The sequence below is a fragment of the Macaca nemestrina genome, chromosome 10, assembly GCF_043159975.1.
Source record: "Macaca nemestrina isolate mMacNem1 chromosome 10, mMacNem.hap1, whole genome shotgun sequence".
NCBI lineage: Eukaryota > Metazoa > Chordata > Mammalia > Primates > Cercopithecidae > Macaca > Macaca nemestrina.
The window spans coordinates 32694455-32717542 of record NC_092134.1 but is presented as its reverse complement, the minus strand read 5'-3'; the positions used below and the strand labels follow the sequence as shown (position 1 = coordinate 32717542).

General features: G+C 40.5%; 1 protein-coding gene across 1 annotated transcript in view; it reads left to right on the top strand.

Annotated features, from left to right (window-relative positions):
• The window catches only part of LOC105493848 (solute carrier family 17 member 8), a 64724-nt gene extending 45701 nt beyond the window's left edge, over positions 1-19023 (top strand). The window contains exons 9-12 of the mRNA XM_011761800.2: positions 621-753; positions 9266-9376; positions 14589-14716; positions 16703-19023. Coding sequence (XP_011760102.1) covers positions 621-753; positions 9266-9376; positions 14589-14716; positions 16703-17047 — 717 coding nt within the window. The 3' untranslated portion in view covers positions 17048-19023. The remainder of the gene's footprint in view (positions 1-620; positions 754-9265; positions 9377-14588; positions 14717-16702) is intronic.
• Positions 19024-23088: the final 4065 nt, after the last annotated feature.

Sequence of the window (23088 nt, the reverse complement as noted above, 5' to 3'; positions counted from 1 at the left end):
GCAGTGAGGCGAGATTGCACCACTGCACTCCAGCCTGGGCAACAGAGCAAGACTCTGTCTAAAAAGAAAAAAGAAAAAGAAAAAAAGCAAGAACCTCTTTCAGTGCTCCCAGACATTATCATCAAGCCAATTGTGTTTTAGGGAGGAAGGGTGTGGATAGTGAATCATAAACTGTCATCATAAGATAATTAAACCTCTTTCCTACAAGGGAAAGAACAGCAGCCGCGCAGGCACAAATGTCTGCCTAGCCACAGATACTGTCAGAAGTGACCATGGAAGAGCTGCCATAGTCGTGAAATGGTGGCTGTCATCAGTCATCAGTGCTCACTGGGTGCCAAGTTCTTTATCTCCCATGTGCCATGCCCTCTGTGATAAAGAAAAGTCATCTCTGCCCTCAAGGAGCTTCCAGTCTGGTAGAGGACACAGATAGGTTTAAAATCATTCACTCATTCATCATTTATTTATTACGAAATTCAGACCTTCCCAGATCCCACATAATTAGATGCTTAAATTTGGTGGTGGTAGGTAGGGGGGCTGTGGAGTGGAGGTGGGCAAGGGAATTAGGGAGGCCCCTCTCTCAGAAGTAATGACAAATTGCTTATTGTTTCTTTCCCTTCCAGGTGGGTCTCTTGTCAGCAGTCCCACACATGGTTATGACAATCGTTGTACCTATTGGAGGACAATTGGCTGATTATTTAAGAAGCAGACAAATTTTGACCACAACTGCTGTCAGAAAAATCATGAACTGTGGAGGTACTGTGGATTTCATAGATGGCTTAGGCAGCTTTTGTAGAATTAGGGTAAGCGGAACTGCTGGGCATATATTAAGAAGTGACTTTTAGGCCGGGCACGGTGGCTCACGCCTGTAATCCCAGCACTATGGGAGGCCGAGGCGGGCAGATCACGAGGTCAGGAGATCGAGACCATCTTGGCTAACACAGTGAAACCCCATCTCTACTAAAATTATAAAAAATTAGTCGGGCTTGGTGGTGGGTGCCTGTAGTCCCAGCTACTTGGGAGGCTGAGGCAGGAGAATGGCATGAACCCAGGAGGCGAAGCTTGCAGTGAGCCGACATAGCACCACTGCACCCCAGCCTGGGCGACAGTGAGACTTCATCTCAAAAAAAAAAAAAAAAAAAAAAAAGTGACATTTAATCATTGGAGTGGATCTTAAAGACCTCTAAGTCTGTCCCTCAGCAGATACTTGAGTGTTGTACATCACAGTCCTGCCAAGAGGTCATCCAGCCGGGACTCTTCCATACATCCTTCCACATTTATTGTTTGCTTATGTAGTTTATTCCCTTCTCTCCTTACCTTTCTACCTATCCATATGTTTTAGTAAGAAACAGAAAAAGTAATCTTTCCTCCTAACCTATGCTTGTGCATGGGGTATACACACACAGACACCATTCTCTTTCCTGGTTTATTTAGCTTCTGCTTTATGTTTTCATTTTGTAAAGACAAAGTGAATGTTAGGTGATTTCCCAAAAGAGGTAGGCGAAAGTAATTGTGAACCTCTACAATGTTCATAAGTGCTTTTCAAAAAACTCATCTTTTTTGTTTAGCTTTTAAAATGAACATTTATTGAATGCTTTCTGTGCCGGACATTAAGCTAAATCTTCTACATACATTATTTTAAAAATTTTCATAACCACCATGTGGAGCAGGTACTATTACTATATGCAATTTGCAATGAGGAAACAGAGGTAAAATAAAGGGACTTGCTCAAGTAGCAGATCCCTGCAAGGTATCAGGTCCGCCGGAGCCCACCGCCAAAGCTTAGTTTGCTGCTACCCCTTTGGAGGACTAGCGTCAGGATGAGCGGGCAGGAGGTAGAGGATAGCGCCACCTATGGGCAAGAGCTCACAACCGTGATACTAAGTTGAAAGAGACGATTGCGCATGCTCTGACAGATTAGCTAGGTCTGGAACGTTTAGAAGTGAAGACTACCGAGGGACACAGCAGCAGGCATGATCTGATCCCAGAGCATTTCGGCAAGAAAGCCTAAGAGTCTGTTGGCACCTGTTCTCCCAGTTGCTTGACTGCTGGTCCCGGGCAGGGATGTGTGGACCTGACCTTAGCTTGAACTTTCCTGTAGGGGACTGAGGGTTAGTGGATGTAGGCTTGCTGTCTGGTAGGCAGGAGGTGAAGCTCTGGGATATTGTATGCAAGTCCTCTCCAAGAGAGCTGTAGCAGCCAGAATAATGTCCATGTCCTGATCTTCAGAAGCTGTGAATATGTTTCCTCACATGTCAAAAGGACTTTGCAGGTGGGATTAAATTGAGTTTCTTGAGATGGGAGTTTATCCTGCATTATCTAGGTGGGCCCAATCTAATCACAATAATCCTTATAAAAGGAGGAAGGAGGGTCAGAGTCAGAAAAGAAGATGTGATGGTGGAGGCAGGAGTCAGAGTGATGCAGCCACAAGCCAAGGAATGCAAGCAGACCCTAGAAGCTGGAGAAGACAAGAAGAGATTCTGCCATAGCACCTCTAGAAGGAATGCAACTTCGTAGGCTGCTGCCTTGACTTTAGTCCTGTACCATTTTGGATTCTCGGCCTCCAGAACTGTACAATAGTGCAGAGCATATTTTAGAGGTGGCATCTAATCATTGGAATAGATCTTAAAGACCCCTAAGTCTATCCCTCAGTTAATACTTGATATTTGTATTGTTTTGAGCCACTGAGTTTGTGGTAATTTATTACAGCAGCAAATGAAAACTAATACAGTGGTAGGCCGGGTGCAGTGGCTCACGCCTGTAATCCTAGCACTTTGGGAGTTCGGGGCAGGCAGGTCACTTGAGCTCAGGAGTTTGAAATCAGTCAGGACAATATAGGGAGAACTTGTCTCTATTAAAAAATTAAAAATTAAAAAAATGAAAACTAATACAGTAGCCAAAGCCTCACCCTTCTAATGATAAAATTCTGCTCCAGCTGAACAGCCCTCACCCAAGCCCTGAACATATCTTTCTGTCTCTGACTTTGCCCACTCCTTTTCTCTTTCCCTGTGAGTTCTCACCTTCACCTCTTACCCCAGTCCTCTCTATACATCCAGCTCAGTTCTCCTCTTGTGTTTCCTTAAAGCCATGCCATTCTCCAGTGATCCCTCTGAATATGTCCACATGGCTATATTGGCAACTTACCATGTGGTGCCTTATTACAGCTCTCTCAGGAAAAGATTTTAGGCAGGGGAATAGTATGTGCAATGACCCTGGGGCAGGCAGGAATGTGGCCTGTGTGAGAATAGAAGGAAGGGGAGTCAGAATGGTTGAGTGACAGGAGATGGGATTGGGATGTTTTTCTAGGGTCAGATCATGTCAGGCCTTGTCGGCGAATGCAGAGCTTGGGTTTTATTTGAAGTACATTGAGATGCAGGTGATTTAAAGCACAGAATGGATATGGTCTGAATTTTTTTTTTTTTTTTTTGAGACAGAGTCTCGCTCTGTAGTCCAGGCTGGAGTGCAGTGGCGCAATCTCAGCTCACTGCAACCTCCACCTCTTGGGTTCAAGTGATTGTCCTGCCTCAGCTTCCTGAGTAGCTGGGATTACAGGCATGGGCCACCAGGCCTGGCTAATCTTTTGTATTTTTGTAGAGACACAGTTTCACTGTGTTGACCAGGCTGGTCTTGAACTCCTGACCTCAAGTAATCTGCCCGCCTCGGCCTCCCAAAGTGCTGGGATTGCAGGCATGAGCCACCTTGCCCGGCCTTATTTATTTATTTTTAATCTGGGGAATTATGCAGGGTACAAGAGTAAAAGAAGGGAGACCAGGTAGGAGGCAATTTCAGTTGTCCTGTCTAGAGAAGATGGTGGCTTGGACAAATGAGGTGGCAATGGAGATGGAGAGAGGGGGGTCGATTTCTAAATTCTCGGGGCCAACATTTCTCATCTTTAAAATCTACATAATAATATTTACTTCAAGGGTAGTTATGATGATTAAATGATACAATGTATAAATACACTTAGTGTGGTGTTCAACCTATAAAAAATTCTCAACAAATGTTAATGCTGCTTTTCTTCTCCTGTGTTCAAGATGCAAAAAACACAGAAGTTTTTCAGAGTTCTTTAACAAATATCTGCAATTCATTTGTATTTCCCTTGGCCAAAAACGTGTACTTCTAAACCAACAACTTTAAAGAAGCTTCTGGATTTAAACACTATTTGCACAACCTCTTCTAAACCCAGATGCATTGGAGATTCTTGAGCATATTTTGTGGGAATGTCTTATTCCTATTTAATTCTGCCCCAATACCTCTGCTCTTTCTCCTTAATTGGTGGTGATGATGTTATGTTGTGGTGATGAGAACTCTCAAAGATGTTTAATTGCTAACAAAGTGCCTGTTGAGAGGAAATAGTTTTTTTCTGAAGAAACTAGAAGGCCTATGTGGAATCTTTCTGCCTCATCTCCCATCTTTAAAAAATACCTCTTCACATGGCTTTTCATGTTGTTTTATATTTTGACATAGTAGGACAAGTGAGTTATATATAGAACATAAAAATTTTAAAAAGACCATAATGGTCCCACTTTTTTCTGCTTAAATACAGAGATGCTAGAGCAGAGATAAGTACATGAAAACAAAGTTTTGTGCTATCAGTGAAGAATGCAGGTTGATTTGGAAATGATGAAGCACTGGTATGATCTTCCAGAGAATTTTGGTTGGCTTTTTGGTTTCCTAATAAGAAATATAGAAGGCATTTCTCATCTGAGAAGGATCACGCATATCTTGGAGCCTGTCATCTTTTCTTTCCATAGATTTCAATGTGCCATTAAAATCATTTAAAGCAAAAGAGATCACTTAAGACATGATATTCAATTCATTCTGAATCAGGGTCCACGTCTATGATACTTAAAGACAGATGCCAAATTCTTGTCCTGTCCCCTCTATAGAACATGTAAAGTGTAACTGAGGTCAAAAATTCTATTGTGGCTGAATCAGTTGCATGTGTGAACTTCAGATTATTTTAATATGAAATAAAATATTTCTTAGGCCTTTAAGTCCTAGTTTTGTTTTTCTTGGCAATTCTAAATAGGTTCGGTTTTAAGGATTTCCTCATTACCCCTAAAGTTCAAATTTTATCCTTAAGCTCCTGAAACATGCAGCCCTGTCTCTAGTATTTTAACTGTCAGTAGAAACCATTTAGGCTTTTAAATACTTTTTTTTCCATTGGCAATCTGCTATTTGGCCAAAAATTGTTTTCTTACAGATGAGCTGATGTATCATTTGTAAGTTTTATTCTTTACACAATATCATCATTCTAATTCTTTGGGGGAATTAACTTTCTGCACGCTTCTGTTGAGAGTGTTAAAATAAAAGAAGTTTCAGCCAAATGTCTTGTTATTTAGGATAGGCCACTTCTAAGACACATATAGTTAGTATATGAAACACTAGCAATTTTTCCCTATGTGTAATCTTAAATGTTGAAACAAAATTAAGAAAAAGTAGCAATGATATAAAGCATATAGTTTTAAAAGTAAGACTTCCCTAATTACATTTCATCCTCTTTAGAAGTCATTTAAAACAATTATTAGTTCTTGCCCTTCTTTATAGTAGTGTTGAAGAAATGGTTCAAAAAGGCAAATATTAATAACCATCATCTACGGTAAGTACTTTAGCTTGTAAATCTTATTTTCTTTATTCTGGGTCCCATTTCCTTTCCTTTGCATTAATTCATTAAATGTTATGTATGTATGTATGTATGTATGTATGTATGTATGTATGTATGTAGAGACAGAGTCTCACTCTGTTGCCCAGGCTGGAGTGCAGTGGTGCAATCTCGGCTCACTGCAACCTCCACCTCCCGGGTTCAAGTGATTCTCCTGCCTCAGCCTACCAAGTAGCTGGGATTACAGGCACATGCAACCGTGCCTGGCTAACTTTCATATTTTTGTAGAGAAGGGGTTTTGCCATGTTGCCCAGGCTGGTCTTGAACTCCTGACCTCAGGTGATCCACCTGCCTTGGCCTCCCAAAGAGCTGGAATTATAGGTGTGCACTACCATGTCTGGCCAAACATTATTTATTGAGTGCATACTACATGCTAGCCATACTCTGTGTTAAATATACAGTTTTGTGGGAGAGGCAGAAACACAAATGAAAAGTTACAAAGCAATATTGAAAAGTTCTATAAAATGATGAGAAGGTGATGTCAGCTTCATTGGTTGAGGGTAGGGAGAGGGTTGTTAGGGAAGCTTTCTAGAGGAGGCACTATTTAATCTGGACCTTAAAAATAGTAAGATTTATTCAGAAAAAGAGAAAGTGATGAGAGAAGAGTATTCCAGGTAAAGAAACAATGTGTGAAAATACATACGGGCATGAGACAGTATTGTGTGGTTAGAAAACAGCTAATAGAGGAGTATGTCTATAGCACAGATGGCTGTCTACAGAATGGGGGCGGTAAGCAAAGAGATGAGGGCTGGAAGAAGATGAAACTGGAACGGCAGGAGGGATTCATTATAGAACACTATACTCATGATATGGAGCCCATGACAAATACATTAAGCACAGGAGCGAATAATGAGGTGTGTGGCTTAAAAAGACAGTGGTATTGAGAATGCATCAGAAGAGGACGAGTTGGGAAGACTACCAAAGTGGCTTATTATGGCTGAGCATGATGGCTCAGGCCTGTAATCCCAGCACTTTGGGAGGCCAAGGCAGATGGACCACTTGAGGTCAGGAGTTCGAGACCAGCCTGGCCAACATGGGGAAACCCAGCCTCTACTAAAAATACAAAAATTAGACTGGCATGGTGGCTCACGCCTGTAATCCCAGCACTTTGGGAGGCTGAGGCGGGTGGATCACGAGGTCAGGAGACTGAGACTATCCTGGCTAACACAGTGAAACTGCATCTGTACTAAAAATACAAAAAATTAGCTGGGCGTGGTGGCGGGCACCTGCAGTCCCAGCTACTCAGGAGGCTGAGGTGGGAGAATGGTGTGAACCCGGGAGGCAACTGCAGTGAGCAGAGATCACGCCACTGAACTCCAGCCTGGGCAACAGAGCGAGACTCCGTCTCAAAAAAAAAAAAAAATTAGCTGGGCGTGGTGGTGGGTTATAATCCCAGCTACTGGCAAGGCTGAGTCAGGAGAACCACCTGAACCGGGAGGCAGAGGTTGCAATGAGCTGAGATTGCACCACTGCACTCCAGTCTGGGCGACAGAGCACTACTCCATCTCAAACAAAAGGAGAAAAAAAGGTGGCTTATTGCAGTTGTCCTGGTAAGAGGTCACAGGTGCTGGAACTAAAGCAGTGACAGGGGAGGAGAAATTGGCAGTTACACTGGACAGATATTTCCGAGGCCAAACCTGCAGATTTGTACGTGAAAGCTGAGGCAGGAGGAGAAGTCCAAGGCAGTTCTGAAATTTTTGCATCGGACTTCTGGCTACCATTTGTTGAGCTGTACCCATGTGCCACACTCAGTACCTCATATGCCAATTTCATTCACTCTTCCACTACCTCACAAGGCTGTGGTATTATCTCCATTTTTTGGATGAGGAATCTAAGAGGTGTAGTAACTTGTTCAAGGTCACACAATTAGTGATTTTGAAGTGGAAAGTGAACCCATACCAGTTTGACTCTAAAGACTGGGTTCTAAACACAGAATACAGAAGATTAATTTAGAGAAGGAGAAGAAAGCACGTGGTGGTGACGGTTTGCATTGTTTGTTTAGGAGTAAAAAAGGGAAGAGGCCGGGGCGGTGGCTCACACCTGTAATCCCAGCACTTTGGGAGGCTGAAGTAGGTGGACCACCCAAGGTCAGGAGTGGTCAGCCTGGCCAACATGGCAAAACCAGCCTGACCAACATGGAAACACCCCGACTCTACTAAAAATACAAAATTAGCTGGGCATGGTGGGGCATGCCCATAATCCCAGCTACTTGGGAGGCTGAGACAGGAGAATCATTTGAACCTGGGAGGCAGAAGTTGCAGTGAGCCGAGGTCACACCATTGCACTCCAGCTTGGGTGATAAGAGCAAGACTCTGTCTCAATAATAATAAAAATAATAATAAATAAAAAAATAGGGGACGAGAGAATTGATTTGGGCATATTGCCTTTGAGGTACTGTAGGACAATTGTGTGGAGATGTCTGGAATCAGCAGTCTTCAAATGAAACACCACTAATTGTCTCTTCCCCCTCCTAAGGCATTCTATATACTTGGAAATGATATTTATATTATTTTTCTGTCTGTTGTTAGCTGAACTTCTTTTTTCGGGTGAGAAGAAACTTCATAATTTCCTCATTCTTTTTTTTTTTAATTTTGCTAAACTCAATTATTCTGAATGAAAGGAACAGAAAGTACTTTTGTTCTGCAATATTTTCTGTGCAAAAATCTCATGTACTATTTGTCGTTTTTTTTTTTTTTTTTTTTTAAGAGGCCTGAGAGCTTGGTGAATTTCTGAAATAGAAAAATTTTGACTTTTGCTTTACAAGTGGTGAAGTGCTGTGTTTATTTTTTCTTGTTTGTTTCAGATATTTGCTACAGCTTTCTGGTTGCTTTTGGCAATAAATATTAGAGTGTTGTCATTTTACTTTTACGGGAAAGGCCATAACTAGTCAAAGGGGAATCATTACCACAGTTATATAGTAGAGTTTTAGTATTTAACAATGGCAGGGGCAATTACCCATGAAGCAACTAATAATTAACATCCCTCATCTCAGGAGCATCACTGGAACCTATTGGGACCGTGTGGTGTTCAAGGTGCACCGGGATAATGTTAGAAAGTTTGCAAACACCCAGGGAATATTAGCAGAGTCATGTAGTCATGAAATACCTGCATGGCATTGTAATCTCTGTACCAGAATGTAGGTCTGTGGGGGAACAGAAAACCAAACACCGCATGTCCCCACTCATAAGTGGGAGATGAACAATGAGAACACATGGACACAGGGAAGGGAACATCACACACTGGGGCCTGCTAGGGGGCAAGGGGAGGGAGAGCATTAGAGCAAATACCTAATGCACGTGGGGCCTAAAACCTATATGATGGGTTGATAGGTGCAGCAAACCACCATGGCACATGTATACCTACATAACAAACCTGCACATTCTGCACATGTATCCCTGAACTTAAATCCCAGAACTTCAAGTAAAAAAAAAAAAAAAAAAATTAAATTCCAGAACTTAAAAAAAAGACACACACACACACACACAAACAAAATAAATTTAGGTATGTGGAATTATAGGTTAGTTCTTATTTGATAAATAAATGAACTTGGGTTGACTGATATGAAAATGACATTTTGTTTTCCCTTGCTGTTTCCACTTGCAGGTTTTGGCATGGAGGCAACCTTACTCCTGGTGGTTGGCTTTTCCCATACCAAAGGGGTGGCTATCTCCTTTCTGGTGCTTGCTGTAGGATTTAGTGGCTTTGCTATTTCAGGTAATGTGTCCTTTGGGTTTCCAGGTCTTGACGATAGATTCAACAAGTCCCAGGAAGAAGGAAGGACAAGGATATTGTAGCACCTTCTTTCAGTAGCCAGTCCATTCTCAGATAGCAGGACCACCGCCCAGAGAACATCATCTAGTAGGGGTGATTTTGTAAGATCACTGAGAACTGGGCTTGGGAGTTCAGTTAAGGTGGAATTTTTCCTACTTACTTTGTTATGGGAAAAGACACAAAGCGCAGATGACCCTTCTGAGATATGGGCAGAGGCCCAAGCGTATGTCCTGGGTGAAGTGGACTTACATACTTTAGCACCATGTCACCCTACCTGATAGAGGCTCCTGTGACTTTTTCAAGCCTCGCCTCTGGCTAGAGAACTGTGAGTATCATTACAGTCATAGAATCAGAAGCTTTTTAAAGAGTGAAAACCTTCTTTAGATTTTTGTCTACTCCATTACTTTCATTTTCCAAACAAGCAAATGTGGGTCCAGAGAGAGGAAGTGACTTTCTCAACCAGGTAAAGCTGTTAAGAATAATGACAGTGATGATGTGAGCTAGCGATGACCAAGCACAGATTCTGTGCCAGGGACTGTTCCATGCAATCTGCGTGTATTAAGCCCTGTCTCTCTCACAACTACTCTGCTGGGTATCAGTGCTGTTACGATCCCCATTTTACAGGGGCAGAAAGTGGTCTACTGTATGTGAGAGAGAGGCCAGAGGGCAATCATATCAGAAGCTTCCTATGTGAAACTGGGTCAAAGGGTGAAATTTAGTTGTTTGTCTATCTTTAAAACATTATAATAAAAAATACGGTTACTGGCCGGGTGCGCTGGCTTATGCATGTAATCGTAGCACTTTGGGAGACCGAGATGAATCCATCACTTGAACCCAGGAGTTCCAGACCAGCCTGGGCAACATGGCAAAAACCCATCTCTACAAAAAATACAAAAAGTTAGCTAAGTGTAATGGCGCACACCTGCAGTCCCAGTTACTCAGGAGGTTGAGGTGAGAGGATGGCTTGAGTCTGGGAGTTGGAGGTTGCAGTGAGCTGAGTTCGTGCCGCTGCACTCCAGCCTGGATGACAGAGTGAGACCCTGTCTCGAGAAAAATAAATAAATAAATAAATAAAATAAAAATAAAAAATGGTTACTTAAGGAAAATTTTACATATATTGCATATATCTCACAACATTGTGAAGCAAGTAGTAGTATATCACTATGTTACTGATTTTTCACTATTTTACTAAAGCTCAGAAAAATTTAATACTTTCCTAATGTCACACAGTTAGTGGCAAAGGAAGGATGCCAGAACACTTCTGCGTGGCCCAAAGGCTATGCTCCTTCCATTATTCCAGCTTGCCTTAGATATCAAATAGTGTTAGTGTCCACGAATAGAAAAACATGGAACCTCTGGTCTAAACTGCCCTAAGACAGGGGCTTGTATCTGTCAAAATAAGTAGAGCTGATGAATAGTTAAATTAGAAAATAAAGTAAAAGTCTAAATTAAAAGTAACTTGCAGCTAAGTAATTCGGTTTAGAGATGCATAGATCTGGGGTGGGGTTTGAGGCCCTCTTTACTACTTACTATTTATAAAAGAAAAAAATTGCTAAATTATGAAAACTCTCAAGCTTCAGTTTTCTCATCTAGAGATTGGAGAGATGAAACAGCAACCCATAGGGTTGTTGGGAGGAAAAATTAGATAATTCATGCATTTCCTCGCACTTCTTGTGGGCTGGGCATTTTTCTTAGCACTGGGGATATTGCAGTGAACAAATGAAAGAGTCCGTCCCCCTAAAGTTTGCATTCTAGTGGAAATATTTATTCAAATAAAAACCTTAGCTTTATTTATTTGAAGCCCTTAGCACAGTGCCAGATGCATAACAAAATTAACGAGTGTTCACCATTATTGTTCTGTTAGTACACACACCAGCCCAGTGCTTCTCAAAGAGTTATATGAAATCACCATAGGATATTTCAGAATGCAGATTCTGACTTGGTAACTCTAGAGTGGAGCCTGAGATTCTGCAGTTTTTAGTAAGCTCCCCAGCGCTGCTGCTGCTGCTGCAGGGCAATCCACACTTTGAGTAGCAAGGGCACAGCAATCACGACTTGCTTCCAGAAGGATGCTAAGGAACGACTTCCCTTGATAACTTTGTGAGCAAAAGAGATCCATATCCTGTTCCCAGAGATACTGAAATGTTCAAGTTCATATTGCTTCCTTTCCCCCAATTGCCAATTAAGTCACAGGCTGAAGGAGAGAAACCCAATACTCCAAATCACAGAAGCTGCTTTTTTTTTCCTTTTTTTTTTTTTAAGACAGGGTTTGTTGCCTTGTGCAGTGGTTCATGCCTGTAATCCCAGCACTTTGGGAGGCCGAGGCAGATGGATCACCTGAGATCAGGAGTTCAAGACCAGCCTGGCCAACATGGTGAAACCCCATGTCTACTGAAAATATAAAAATTAGTTGGTTGTGGTGGTATATGCCTGAAGTCCCAGCTACTGGGGAGGCTGAGGTTGCAGTGAGCCAAGATTGCACCACTGCACTCTAGCCTGGGTGACAAAGAGAGATTCTGTCTCAAAAGAAAAAAAAAAAATTAGGGTCTTACTCTGTCACGCAGGCTGGAGTGCAGTGACATGATCGCAGATCATTGCAGCCTCTACCTCCCATGCTCAACTGATTCTCCTGCCTCAGCCTCCTGAGTAGCTGGGGCTACAGGCATGTGCTACCATGCCTATATGTGTGTGTGTGTGTGTGTGTGTGTGTGTGTGTAAATTTATTTATTTATTTATTTTCGAGACAGGGTCTCACAATGTTGTCTAGGCTGGTCTCGAACTCCTGGCCTCAAGTGATTCTCCTGCCTCGGCCTCTCAAAGTATTGAGATTACGGGCATGAACCACCACATCTGGCCTTCTTGCCACTTTTTAAACATGATTTCATTTAATCCTCATCACAACCTTGATGAGAAGGGTATTGCTACATTCACTTTATTGGTGGGGAAACCAAAGTGTGGTTTAACTCGCCCAGCGAAGTGACTGGGAGTGTGGAATAAAGGTCCCAGTTGGTCCCAGCAATGACACTGTGGGAGGGATTGTGGCCACGGGGCAATAATTCCTCAGGATCTACTGTCTGCCAACTTTTAAAGGAATAAACGTGGATGCCAGGGAAGACTGACCGGCACAATTTAGGAGCTGATTATAGACAAGACTGCTGAGATAGATGAGGTTAAAAATAGGCAAGGAATGAGTGATACCTGTTTTGGGAAATGTCCTATACAGAGAAGACAGATTCTCTCAGTTTGTGTGTAATTTTTTTCATCTACTATAAAAATCTATCAATATCTCAATTTCTCAGTGATTTCCCCTCCTCCCCAAATGTCAGGATTGTGCAGCTAGAAACCTAAATGGCTTTTCCCACATTATCTTTAGCTGAATGCAGTTGCCCGGGCTTTGTATCAGAGCATAATACTCAACAATCATATTAATTGCTTCTTATCTCTGGATTCTTTTCTAATAAAGTGTTTATCACATTCAAATAAATGATAAGATTAATGAACTTGCAGCTGTTTTATATTCTGATCATTTGGCACATTGACCTGAAAGAGAAGGTATGTTTATTATTACCAAAAAGTTTTCTCAAAATTTCTGCCCGAAGGGAGGTAGAAAAGACAACCAACCAATGTGCCAGATTAGAACAAAAAATATTTTAAGTCCTATTTTCAGTTTTTTTGCACAGAATAGAGAAGTAAAAAGCAAAGCAAAGGAAAACAAAAAGATGAATAAAGGTTACAACTTCTTGCTATAATTTCAGTAGGTGAAGGTGGTAATTAGTTTAGCAACTATTTATTGAGTGACCACAATGTGCCAGGCACTTTGCTAGTTCAGGGGAGATGGTGCTAAACAAGACGGATGGCTAACCACCTGTAAAGAGCATGCATATTGGTTTACATGTCTATACACCGTGTAGTTAACATACATTATTTAACTTAATTCCTACGTCAATATTATAAGAATCGTTATGCCATTATATAGATAAAGAAACTGAGGTTCAGGAAGTTTAAATCCTTGGTCTAGGCTTGTATCTCAGTTAAGCTACCAGAATTGAAGTCTGTCTGATTCGAACATGCAACCCTGCAATATATTGACAACGTCGGATCTGTTTGCTGCAACTTCCGCCTCCTGGGTTCAAGCGATTCTCCTGTCTCAGCCTCTCAAGTAGCTGGGATTACAGGCATGTGCCACCAGGCCTGGCTAATTTTTGTATTTTTAGTAGAGTTGAGATTTTGCCATGTTGGCCAGGCTGGTCTCGAACTTCTGACCTCAGGTGATCCGCCCGCCTCAGCCTCCCAAAGTGCTGAGATTATAGGCGTGAGCCACCATGTCCGGCCAGCAGCATTATCTTTTGATAGAAAACCTCAAAGAGAGGGAGTTACCTGGCAGTGGCAGCAGAAGGTAGTAGTAGTAGTAGTGGTAGTATAGCTTTGATATTTGCTTCACATACCTATTTCCCCTGAGTCTCTATCACTCTATCACTTTATGAAGTGAGTAGTAATATTATCCTCATATCGGAGATGAAGAAACAGAGGCCCCCAAATTACTTGTTTACATAGAAGAAATAAGATTCAAGTCCAGATTTACAAACTCCAAATCCAGTAGGTGTGTGAAAGTGTTTTGTAAATTGCAGAGGTTCTCCCAATGTTTGTGCAAATGTTTCATTAAAAAGCACCATTTTCATTGTGTGAAAATGTGGCCATGTGGCCAATAAGGTAGGCTTACTCTTGGCTGCCTTTTAAGAGTAAGTCAAGGGTAGGAGCGGGAATATTATGAAGCAAGGTTTGGTCTCGTCATACTGTATATGATTGCATGATTATTTACTCTGAATAAATGTGATTCAGTCTTTAGGCTTTTCAGTATTGTGCCAAACACCGTATTTTGGAATTCAGAACCTACAAGGTAGAGATGCCATAATTCTCCTTGTAGAGAGAGCCCATAATAGATATCCATAATCAGTTCGAGCATTGTCTACCAGTACTGCTTTGTGTGGACACAGCCTCTTGAACCCAGTCCTCTTGGTCTGGAAACTAATATCCATCAGTCATATACTAGAGGAAACCAAACAGATTGGTGAAGGTTGGGACAACTGAGTATTTTCCAAAGTGTATTTGGAATTCTGTTCTTGACTCTGATTTTGAGGTTTTGGCTTCACTGTAGGTTTTAATGTCAACCACCTGGATATTGCCCCCCGCTATGCCAGCATTCTCATGGGGATCTCAAATGGAGTGGGAACCCTCTCTGGAATGGTCTGTCCCCTCATTGTTGGTGCAATGACCAGGCACAAGGTAAAGTTCTCCTTTGTGGCTGTGGGTTACAGTATCAGAGGACTGGAGCACTAACACAAACTTGAGATTTCAAAGCTCTATCGCAGTGTGTAAATGTGTATGTCCTTGACCTTGACTGAGTCAGCTGAACTTCTTTTATTTTTATTTTCTTCTTCTGATTTTCAAATCATTGCTTATCAATGGCACAAAGGCTAATTGTTGTTTTGTTCTATGTTTTTTCAATTGAGGAATAAAAGTCTGGGGAGAGGGGTATGGGCCTTAGAAACTGTTTAGAGACACAAAGAAGAAACTGAAGCAGTCAACTTGGGATAAATGAGTTACTGAAGATTGTTTTCTCATTCTCAGTGATTAAACTTTATAACCTAATTTCATCCATTGCTTAGCATGTTTCAGCATGAAAAGATGAGTGTTATTCTACTTCCTTGTTAAGAATAAAATAAACAGGACATTAATAACCTACCCAGTTGTTACTGAGCCTTTGTGAATTTGGACTAGGGTAAGTGATAGAGGCAGATCCATCCAGAATTCAACCACAGCCCACGTGATTTCTTTATCTTTGTCACTGAAACATCTCAAGATGCTGCTTTCTGCAAATAAAAATTCTCTGATACCATGGGATTATTTTCCCCCAACTATTTTCTTAGTTGGATTGCCTATTACAAATATAACTTCAGAAGTTTTTTCAGCTTCCTGCAGAAGAAAGTGTGAGAGGGCCGGGCGCGGTGGCTCACGCCGGTAATCCCAGCACTTTGGGAGGCCGAGGCGGGCGGATCACGAGGTCAGGAGATCCAGACCATCCTGGCTAACACGGTGAAACCCTGTCTCTACTAAAAATACAAAAAAATTAGCCAGGCGTGGTGGCGGGCGCCTGTAGTCCCAGCTACTCAGGAGGCTGAGGCAGGAGAATTGCGTGAACCCGGGAGGTGGAGCTTGCAGTGAGCCCAGATCGCGCCACTGCACTCCAGCCCGGGCGACAGAGTGAGACTCTGTCTCAAAAAACAAAAAACAAACAAACAAACAAAAAAAGGCATGAGACAAATGTTCTTACTTTTTGACAGAAAAGGAAGGTAGGATTTTATAGGCAGGGAATTCATGTTTTCCCTCTCTGTTCATGGAATTATAGGATTGATAACCTGACTGTTAAATCCAAGATATTTTCCCCCAACCTTAGACACAAATTCCCATTATTTTTTGACATACTTTTTTTTACACTGAAAATATGATTATAAATAAAGTTCTTGCCAGTCAAGGGTGAGAACTTTAATGGCTCAAATATTGTTATGTATCCAACAACAAGCAAGAAGGAGACTTCTGATATTTAAGACAGCGGGTTCCTAAAACAAGTTTAATTTAGCTGACTATGTGAAGGGAAACCCCATTTGAATATTCAAAAAGCTATGCAATGGTGCTGCATGTATTAATATTTTTATGTGCTGTTTATTTTAAAATGTATTTTCGTGTAATCCCAGCACTTTGGGAGGCCGAGGAGGGCGGATCACGAGGTCAGGAAATCGAGACCATCCTGGCTAACATGGTGAAACCCCGTTTCTACTAAAAATACAAAAAATTAGCTGGACGTGGTGGCGGGCGCCCAGCCACTCGGGAGGCCGAGGCAGGAGAATGGTGTGAACCTGGGAGGCGGAGCTTGCAGTGAGCCAAGATGGCATCACTGCACTCCAGCCTGGGCGACAGAGTGAGACTCCGTCTCAAAAAAAAAAAAAAGTATTTTCTAATTTAAAAAAATTCATATTTATTGTCATGTCTAACTTTTATATTCATTGTAGTCTTCACTTTCATTTTTTAAGTTTTTCTTTTAAATTAGGTTTGAATCCTGGATGGTGCTTCTGACACACATCCTCCCTCCCAAGGAACAGAGCATTGCCTTCCAAATGGGCAGGTGCTTTTTCCCAGTAGAGGCCTCCAGGACATACTGGTAATCTCTGGTTTTAGTTAAAACATTAATTGGCACTTTATTTCCTTATTTAGACCCGTGAAGAATGGCAGAATGTGTTCCTCATAGCTGCCCTGGTGCATTACAGTGGTGTGATCTTCTATGGGGTCTTTGCTTCTGGGGAGAAACAGGAGTGGGCTGACCCAGAGAATCTCTCTGAGGAGAAATGTGGAATCATTGACCAGGATGAGTTAGCTGAGGAGACAGAACTCAACCATGAGAGTTTTGTGAGTCCCAAAAAGATGATGTCTTATGGAGCCACCATCCAGAATTGTGAAGTCCAGAAGAAGGAATGGAAAGGACAGAGAGGAGTGACCCTTGATGAGGAAGAGCTGACATCCTACCAGAATGAAGAGAGAAACTTCTCAGCTACATCCTAATGTCTGAGGTGCACTTCTGTCTTCTCCTTACTTTAGAACCAGAAACTATCCATACCTATTGCCTTTCTTTTAGCCCAGCTTATCAGAAGTCCAAATATGGGGGGTGGAGAAGATCTACCCAGCAACAAGGAAAAGAGAAATACTATCTTTCAATGACACATATAGGTAAGGAGCTGTGCTCAGCTGGTAACATAGTTGATAATACATATTTTTTGAATTGACAGTTGACCCTTCTCTCAAAGAGCTGAACTTACTCAGAAAGGAATGACTAGACGAAAAATGAGACAATACCATGTTGTTCAAAGAAACAGTGAAGGAAATGGGGATGTTTGGCCAGAAGGAATGTAAACAGTAGCAGTAGCTGCCACCACATCTCTAGGGTAGCCATGCAGAGGAGGGCTTCATATTCCCAATAAACCCCACGTTGTGGCAGGTGCTTTATAAACACTCTTATTTAATCTCTGCACCTTTATGACACACATTTCTTATCCCCATTTTATAACCAACGAATCTAAAGCAACAAGAAATGAACTTGCTCAAGGTCATCTGCCAGGGTCAGTGCTGAGATTGTTGAAGCTCCCAATAGGTGGCAGTTTTTGGGAAGAAGATTTCCATTCAGTGTAGGGAAGACATTTGTAATAATGAAAACTGACAATGGAGTAATTGTGAGTAATTCACCATTTTAGCAGGTGTCAGGGAAGGGAAACATTTGGGTTGATGAGGCAGAGGGGATTCAAATGTGTGAGAGGCTAGATTCAAAGACCCTCAGTGTTCTATGTTATCTGAGGAGTCAAATGGTTCTGTGACTCCATAGTTTTTAAAGTAGTAAGGGTCACAGACTACATCAGAGATTCAAATAGTTTTTTTAAAGAAAAGCTAAGCAAGAGAGCCAAATTTTTAGGAATCTGATGGTCAAAATGGCTGAAAGCAGTAAACAAGAGTTTGGTTATTAAGTTTCAACTTTTCGTAATATTAAGAATGTAGCTAAATGATGTCCCAAATTACTTGTAAACTTTTAAGACATTTAATAATTTAAGAAGTAGGTTCATGTGTTTTCTTAGGTACAATTCTCCTGAAATAATTTTCTATTTAAAAAAATGTATATCTTTAGCCTTCTCTGCTGGAGATTATAGTAGGAAGTTTCATCAGATTATACAAAATTATGATTTTGTATCAAAAGTATTCATGATGACTCTATTTGGAATGATATTCAGGGAAATCACAATAATATAGCAGTAGTTATACAGGGAAATCCTACAATGAAAACATTTGGGACAATTAGACCTACAGTTACTGTTGAAAAATTCACCTTTGATTGCATAAGGCAATTACATGGATACTTTTAGATATATTTAAATTTTTAACATTGACATCTAGAGGGTTATTTGAAAATAAAATTATTTTCCTGTTCATTGGTTTTGAAAATTTTATTTCTACTTTCGGAAGAAAGATATAATATGGAAAAATTACAGATTTATTTGTAATTTATTATTGTAGGGTGTTTTTTTTTTCTAATTTCTCCCACATGTATTTCTGGTCCCCAGTAATACTAGCTGAGTTGTAGTGTATTTTATAAACAGAATAATCTTGGGGAAAAATTGTGACTCTTCATTAAATAATATTCTTTATGTCATTAGCATACAATTTATGTTAGTAGACATCTTTAAATCTCTTTAATGAGTGAATCCATGCAAGCCCTATAGAACAGTTCCTAGCATGCAGGAAATGCCCAAGTAAATAGCTGTCATCATCATTATCATCTTTTAACATTTTGGGGGACTTTCCAGTTGAAAAGAAAACATGCTATGTCATTTTTATCCATTATCCCTGGAACTTATTGTGAAAGTTGTGCTGTTTGCTAAGTAAAATAAAAAATAAAAAATTAGCAATTTATGATAGCCAGTGTTTTATTTTGTGTGTGTGTTAATAAAGTCAAATAATTGTATTTTAAAAACTCATGATAATCCTTAGGGTAGTATTATACATATTGTGACACAAAGTTGTATTTATCGCATCGTTTGAAGTTGATGTCATGTGCAGAAAATCCACATTTTTCCTGTAACTTGCCCTTATGATATGTATTTTTTAAAAATGAAATCATGGATCAATGTGTTAAAAACTAGAAAATACATTATTTTGTTGTGATGGGTTTTTCTCTGTGTAGGTTGCAATGGATAAATAATTACATTTTAACACCAGACAGATGCCATTTACAAGTCATTGTACATTTTGCTGCAAATGTCCATTTGTAGGTAAACTCATGGATGCAAACCGTGGATTCTAGCAGGAAGGGAAGGAGGCCTATAGGTGCAGGGTTCTTGAGACAAGAAAGATCTGATGATCCTTTCCAAAAAATCAAAGTTTTGGAAATTCCTTAATATGCCAAGAAAAGTAAGTGTTAGAGAAATAATGACCCATTTGTATCCCTGTCTGGATGTTAAATTCAACAGGTAAAAATTGGAATCTGTATTTCTATCTCACTCTGCCTCCTCCCAACCCCAATAAATCTTTTTCTTTCTCTATTTCTTATCTCAGTTAGTCACATTATCCTTTTGCTCAAGCTAGAATTCTTAGAGTCATCCTTGGCTTAAAATTTTTTCCCCTTCTCTTTTTTCTCTGCCAAGTTCATGTAATTTAATTTTCAATCTGTAGATCCATGTCTTACATCAGCTTGGGAAAACTCTCTCCATTACCTCTTAATATACTGCTTTTGCTCCATTCTCTCTCTCCTATTTTTCTAGGCATTCAGTTATATGTATTCTAGACGTATGTAGGTGTCTGACCACCTGTTTTGTATTTTCCAATGCTTTGCCTCTTTATATGTCATGCTGGATATCTTCTCCTGACTTATTTTTCAGTTCTTTATCTCTCTCTTCAGTGAGGTCTAACCTGTAAAAATCCATCCATTGTGTTCTTAATCTTAGTGACTGTATTTTCAGTTCTAGAATTTTTATTGGTTCTTTTTCACTTCTGCTATGTCTTTTAAAAAACATTTCCAGCTCCTTGCTGAAATTTTCAATACCTTATTTTATTTTCTGGGACATAGTAAGCTAATGGTTTTAAAGTCTGCTCAGTGCCAATATTTGGAGACCATATTAGTCTCTTTTGTTGTTGTTGGTTTTGCTGGTCCTTATTCATACTATCTTAACTGCATCTATGCCTGGTTTTCCTTGATTTTATCAGCCATTGCATTTGAAAAATTATTTGTAGAAATAATTTTTAGCAATTTTAGCCATGAAATAGTGCTTCTTCTTTTTCTTTTTTCTTTTCCTTCTAGGAGATCTTTGTTTGCTTCTTTCATGAGCCTAAGGGCATTAACTGTCTGGGATCATCTTAGTCCAGTTGCAGGGCCTTAGGTATTTTGTGCCATCCAGATGATTTGAAGCTGGACAACAGGATGTGTGAAGGCTCTTTTACTTCCTATTCACCCTTACTGCTAGAGCATAGCACTTAAGGGTCCCAACCCGCACTACAATGTTTTAACCGGAGTCCAACTCTTGTCCCCAAACCAGGCCATCAAAGACACCGCTCAGCTTTGTTAGAATTAACAAACACTGGCTTTGTTAGAATTAACAAATTCTCCCAGGAGAAAAGTGGCCTCAAATGTCCGAGTCACTTCTCTGGATTTTCATCTTCTGTCAGATGTCAGATGGTAGCCTGGAAATTTTTCACTACCATGTTGGCTTTCCAACGCTTTTGAGAGAATTAATTTTTTTTTTTTTTTTTAGTTTAGCTTTCCTAGTAGGAAGATTGGTCTGAATTACCTAGTCTACCATTAATAAACACTGAAATATCTTTTAATTTTAACTTCACAAGTTCTCTCAAACTAATCTACCTCCTTAGGGGTAGTGTGGTAATAAATTAAACTTAGATCTCAGTAGTTTAATATAGCAAATGTTTAGTTCTCTCTTGTGTTACAAGTTGAAAGTAGGTTGGTTGGGGTGGAGTGGAGTGGAGGCTTGTTCCAGACAGTCACTCAGGCATCCAGGATGTATTTTCTCCATTCAGCATCTTGTAGTCAATTATTGGGAACATATAAATTCTGATATCACCATGAATGGGAAAAGGAGAAGGAAGCACACTGGGTTTTACTGCTTCACTTGGAAACAACACAGTCACTTTTGGTTGTGGTCCATTGACCTATGCTAGCCGCATAGCCCCAACCTAACTTCAAGGGTGGCTAGAAAACAAAGGGGAACACGTAGATAGCTGAGCAAGCATGAATTACACCTTCCATTCAGCTCTAGCCTTGGTTCAGGGTCTTACGAATTCTCACTTAGCATATTGAAATAGTTTTCTAACCCCAACTGTCATAAATGATGTAAACTTGCTATGTGTCATTCTGAGAGATCTGAACTAGGTTGTAAGGAGCAAATCTTTGTAGCAAAAGGGGCCATGAGCTTCCTCCAGGGAAGACCGGAGACCTCAAAGATATCAATTCCCTGGAATAAAATAGATTCTGGATGATTCTAACTTGAATTAATAACCACATGGGCCAAACTAAAGGGGCAGGGAAGTTGACTTTTCCTTTAGATTACATGTAGTACTATATCCCAGGCCTTATACTAAGTCCTTTTCATACATAATCTCATTTAATTCTCATGGCAACCCAATGAGAAAGGGTTAATGATTTCTTCCCAAATATTTATTAATAAGTAAATGGTATTTCAGAGAAGAATTTAAAGTCAGGTCCCTAAAGGCCATGTTTTAATCTTAATTCTTAATTAAGACTAATAATCTATTCTTAATTTTTAAATTCTTTAACCATAAGTCTAATTAAGATCAAACTCATATTTTAATCTAATCTTAATTAAATCATACTCTTAATTCTTAACCTTTAATCTGTTCTCTATGGCTTCTACTGGCTAGCAGTAATTCCAGACAGTGGTGTTCTCAAAGTCAAGAGTGTTCCAGTTATTTCAGTGAAGTATGATCAAAGTGATGGAATGAGCTCTGGCAGCTTACTCTAGACCCAAGGAGATAGGGACAGGTGAAAAACCAGATGAATGTGTGAGATCTTTCTTCTCATCAACTGCTGGACTGCAGCAGGACGTGAGAACCAGGGGCCCCTGTATTTCCCCTATTTCCATAGCTACACAGATAGGTAAGATAGGAAAAAGTTGAACCCAATGCTTACTGGGTGTGTTTGTGTTGAGTGAGGGTTTGTTTGCAAGGGGCTGATTTTTTCCCCAGGAATCCCAAGTTTAGACACAACAAACATCCAGCCACACAGTACATGCCTTGCATAGATGGGGTGCTCAACCAATATGGTCTTCAAAATCTGATGTGGTGTTTAAGGAGATTATGCTGGTGATGGCACTCAGGTTGTCTTGTTAAACATGGCAGAACAAATGCAGTCATTTCTAGCCGATTTCTAAAACTAAAATAAAAAAACACATAAACTTGCCAGGACAAAGTGAAAGTGGGAGAAAAATCACATTTAGAAAGCTGAATGGGGATGCATGAGTCTTAACTGACTTCAGCAGAACTGAGTAAGAAAGAAGAAAGCTCTTTCATGTTACTGCACCCAAGAAAGGTTTAAAATGGAAGGTACCAGCACCAGGTACCTCTGGAGGACAGAGTGAAGAGAGTGGAGTGGGGTTGAGGAGGACTGAGAACATAAGGACTGGCTGAAAGTTAACATTACCAGATTTAACAATGCTGTTGAAAGTGCATGTAAGAAGCAGTTATCACCCCAGATCTCTCTTCCACCAGCTCAACCAAGAAACTGTCCCTCCCCATACCTACTGGAAAACAGGAGGTTCATTTTCTGGATGTGGGCACTATGGATTCAAGAACACCCATAACAGCTGAGTATCAGCTCCAAAGGCTAGAGAGTTTAGTCCATTTTGGTTACTGATATATCTCAAGTATCTAGAGATGCCTGGCATTTAATAGCCACCTGGAAATTATTTTTCAAATGCATGCATGAATGAATGAATCTTGTTAAACACAGGGAAATTAATCAAAAGTTTGCATGCTGAACACTGAAAACTTCCAGCTGCCTTGTTGGGCTGAGCTTCCAAAATGCTGCCAGTCAG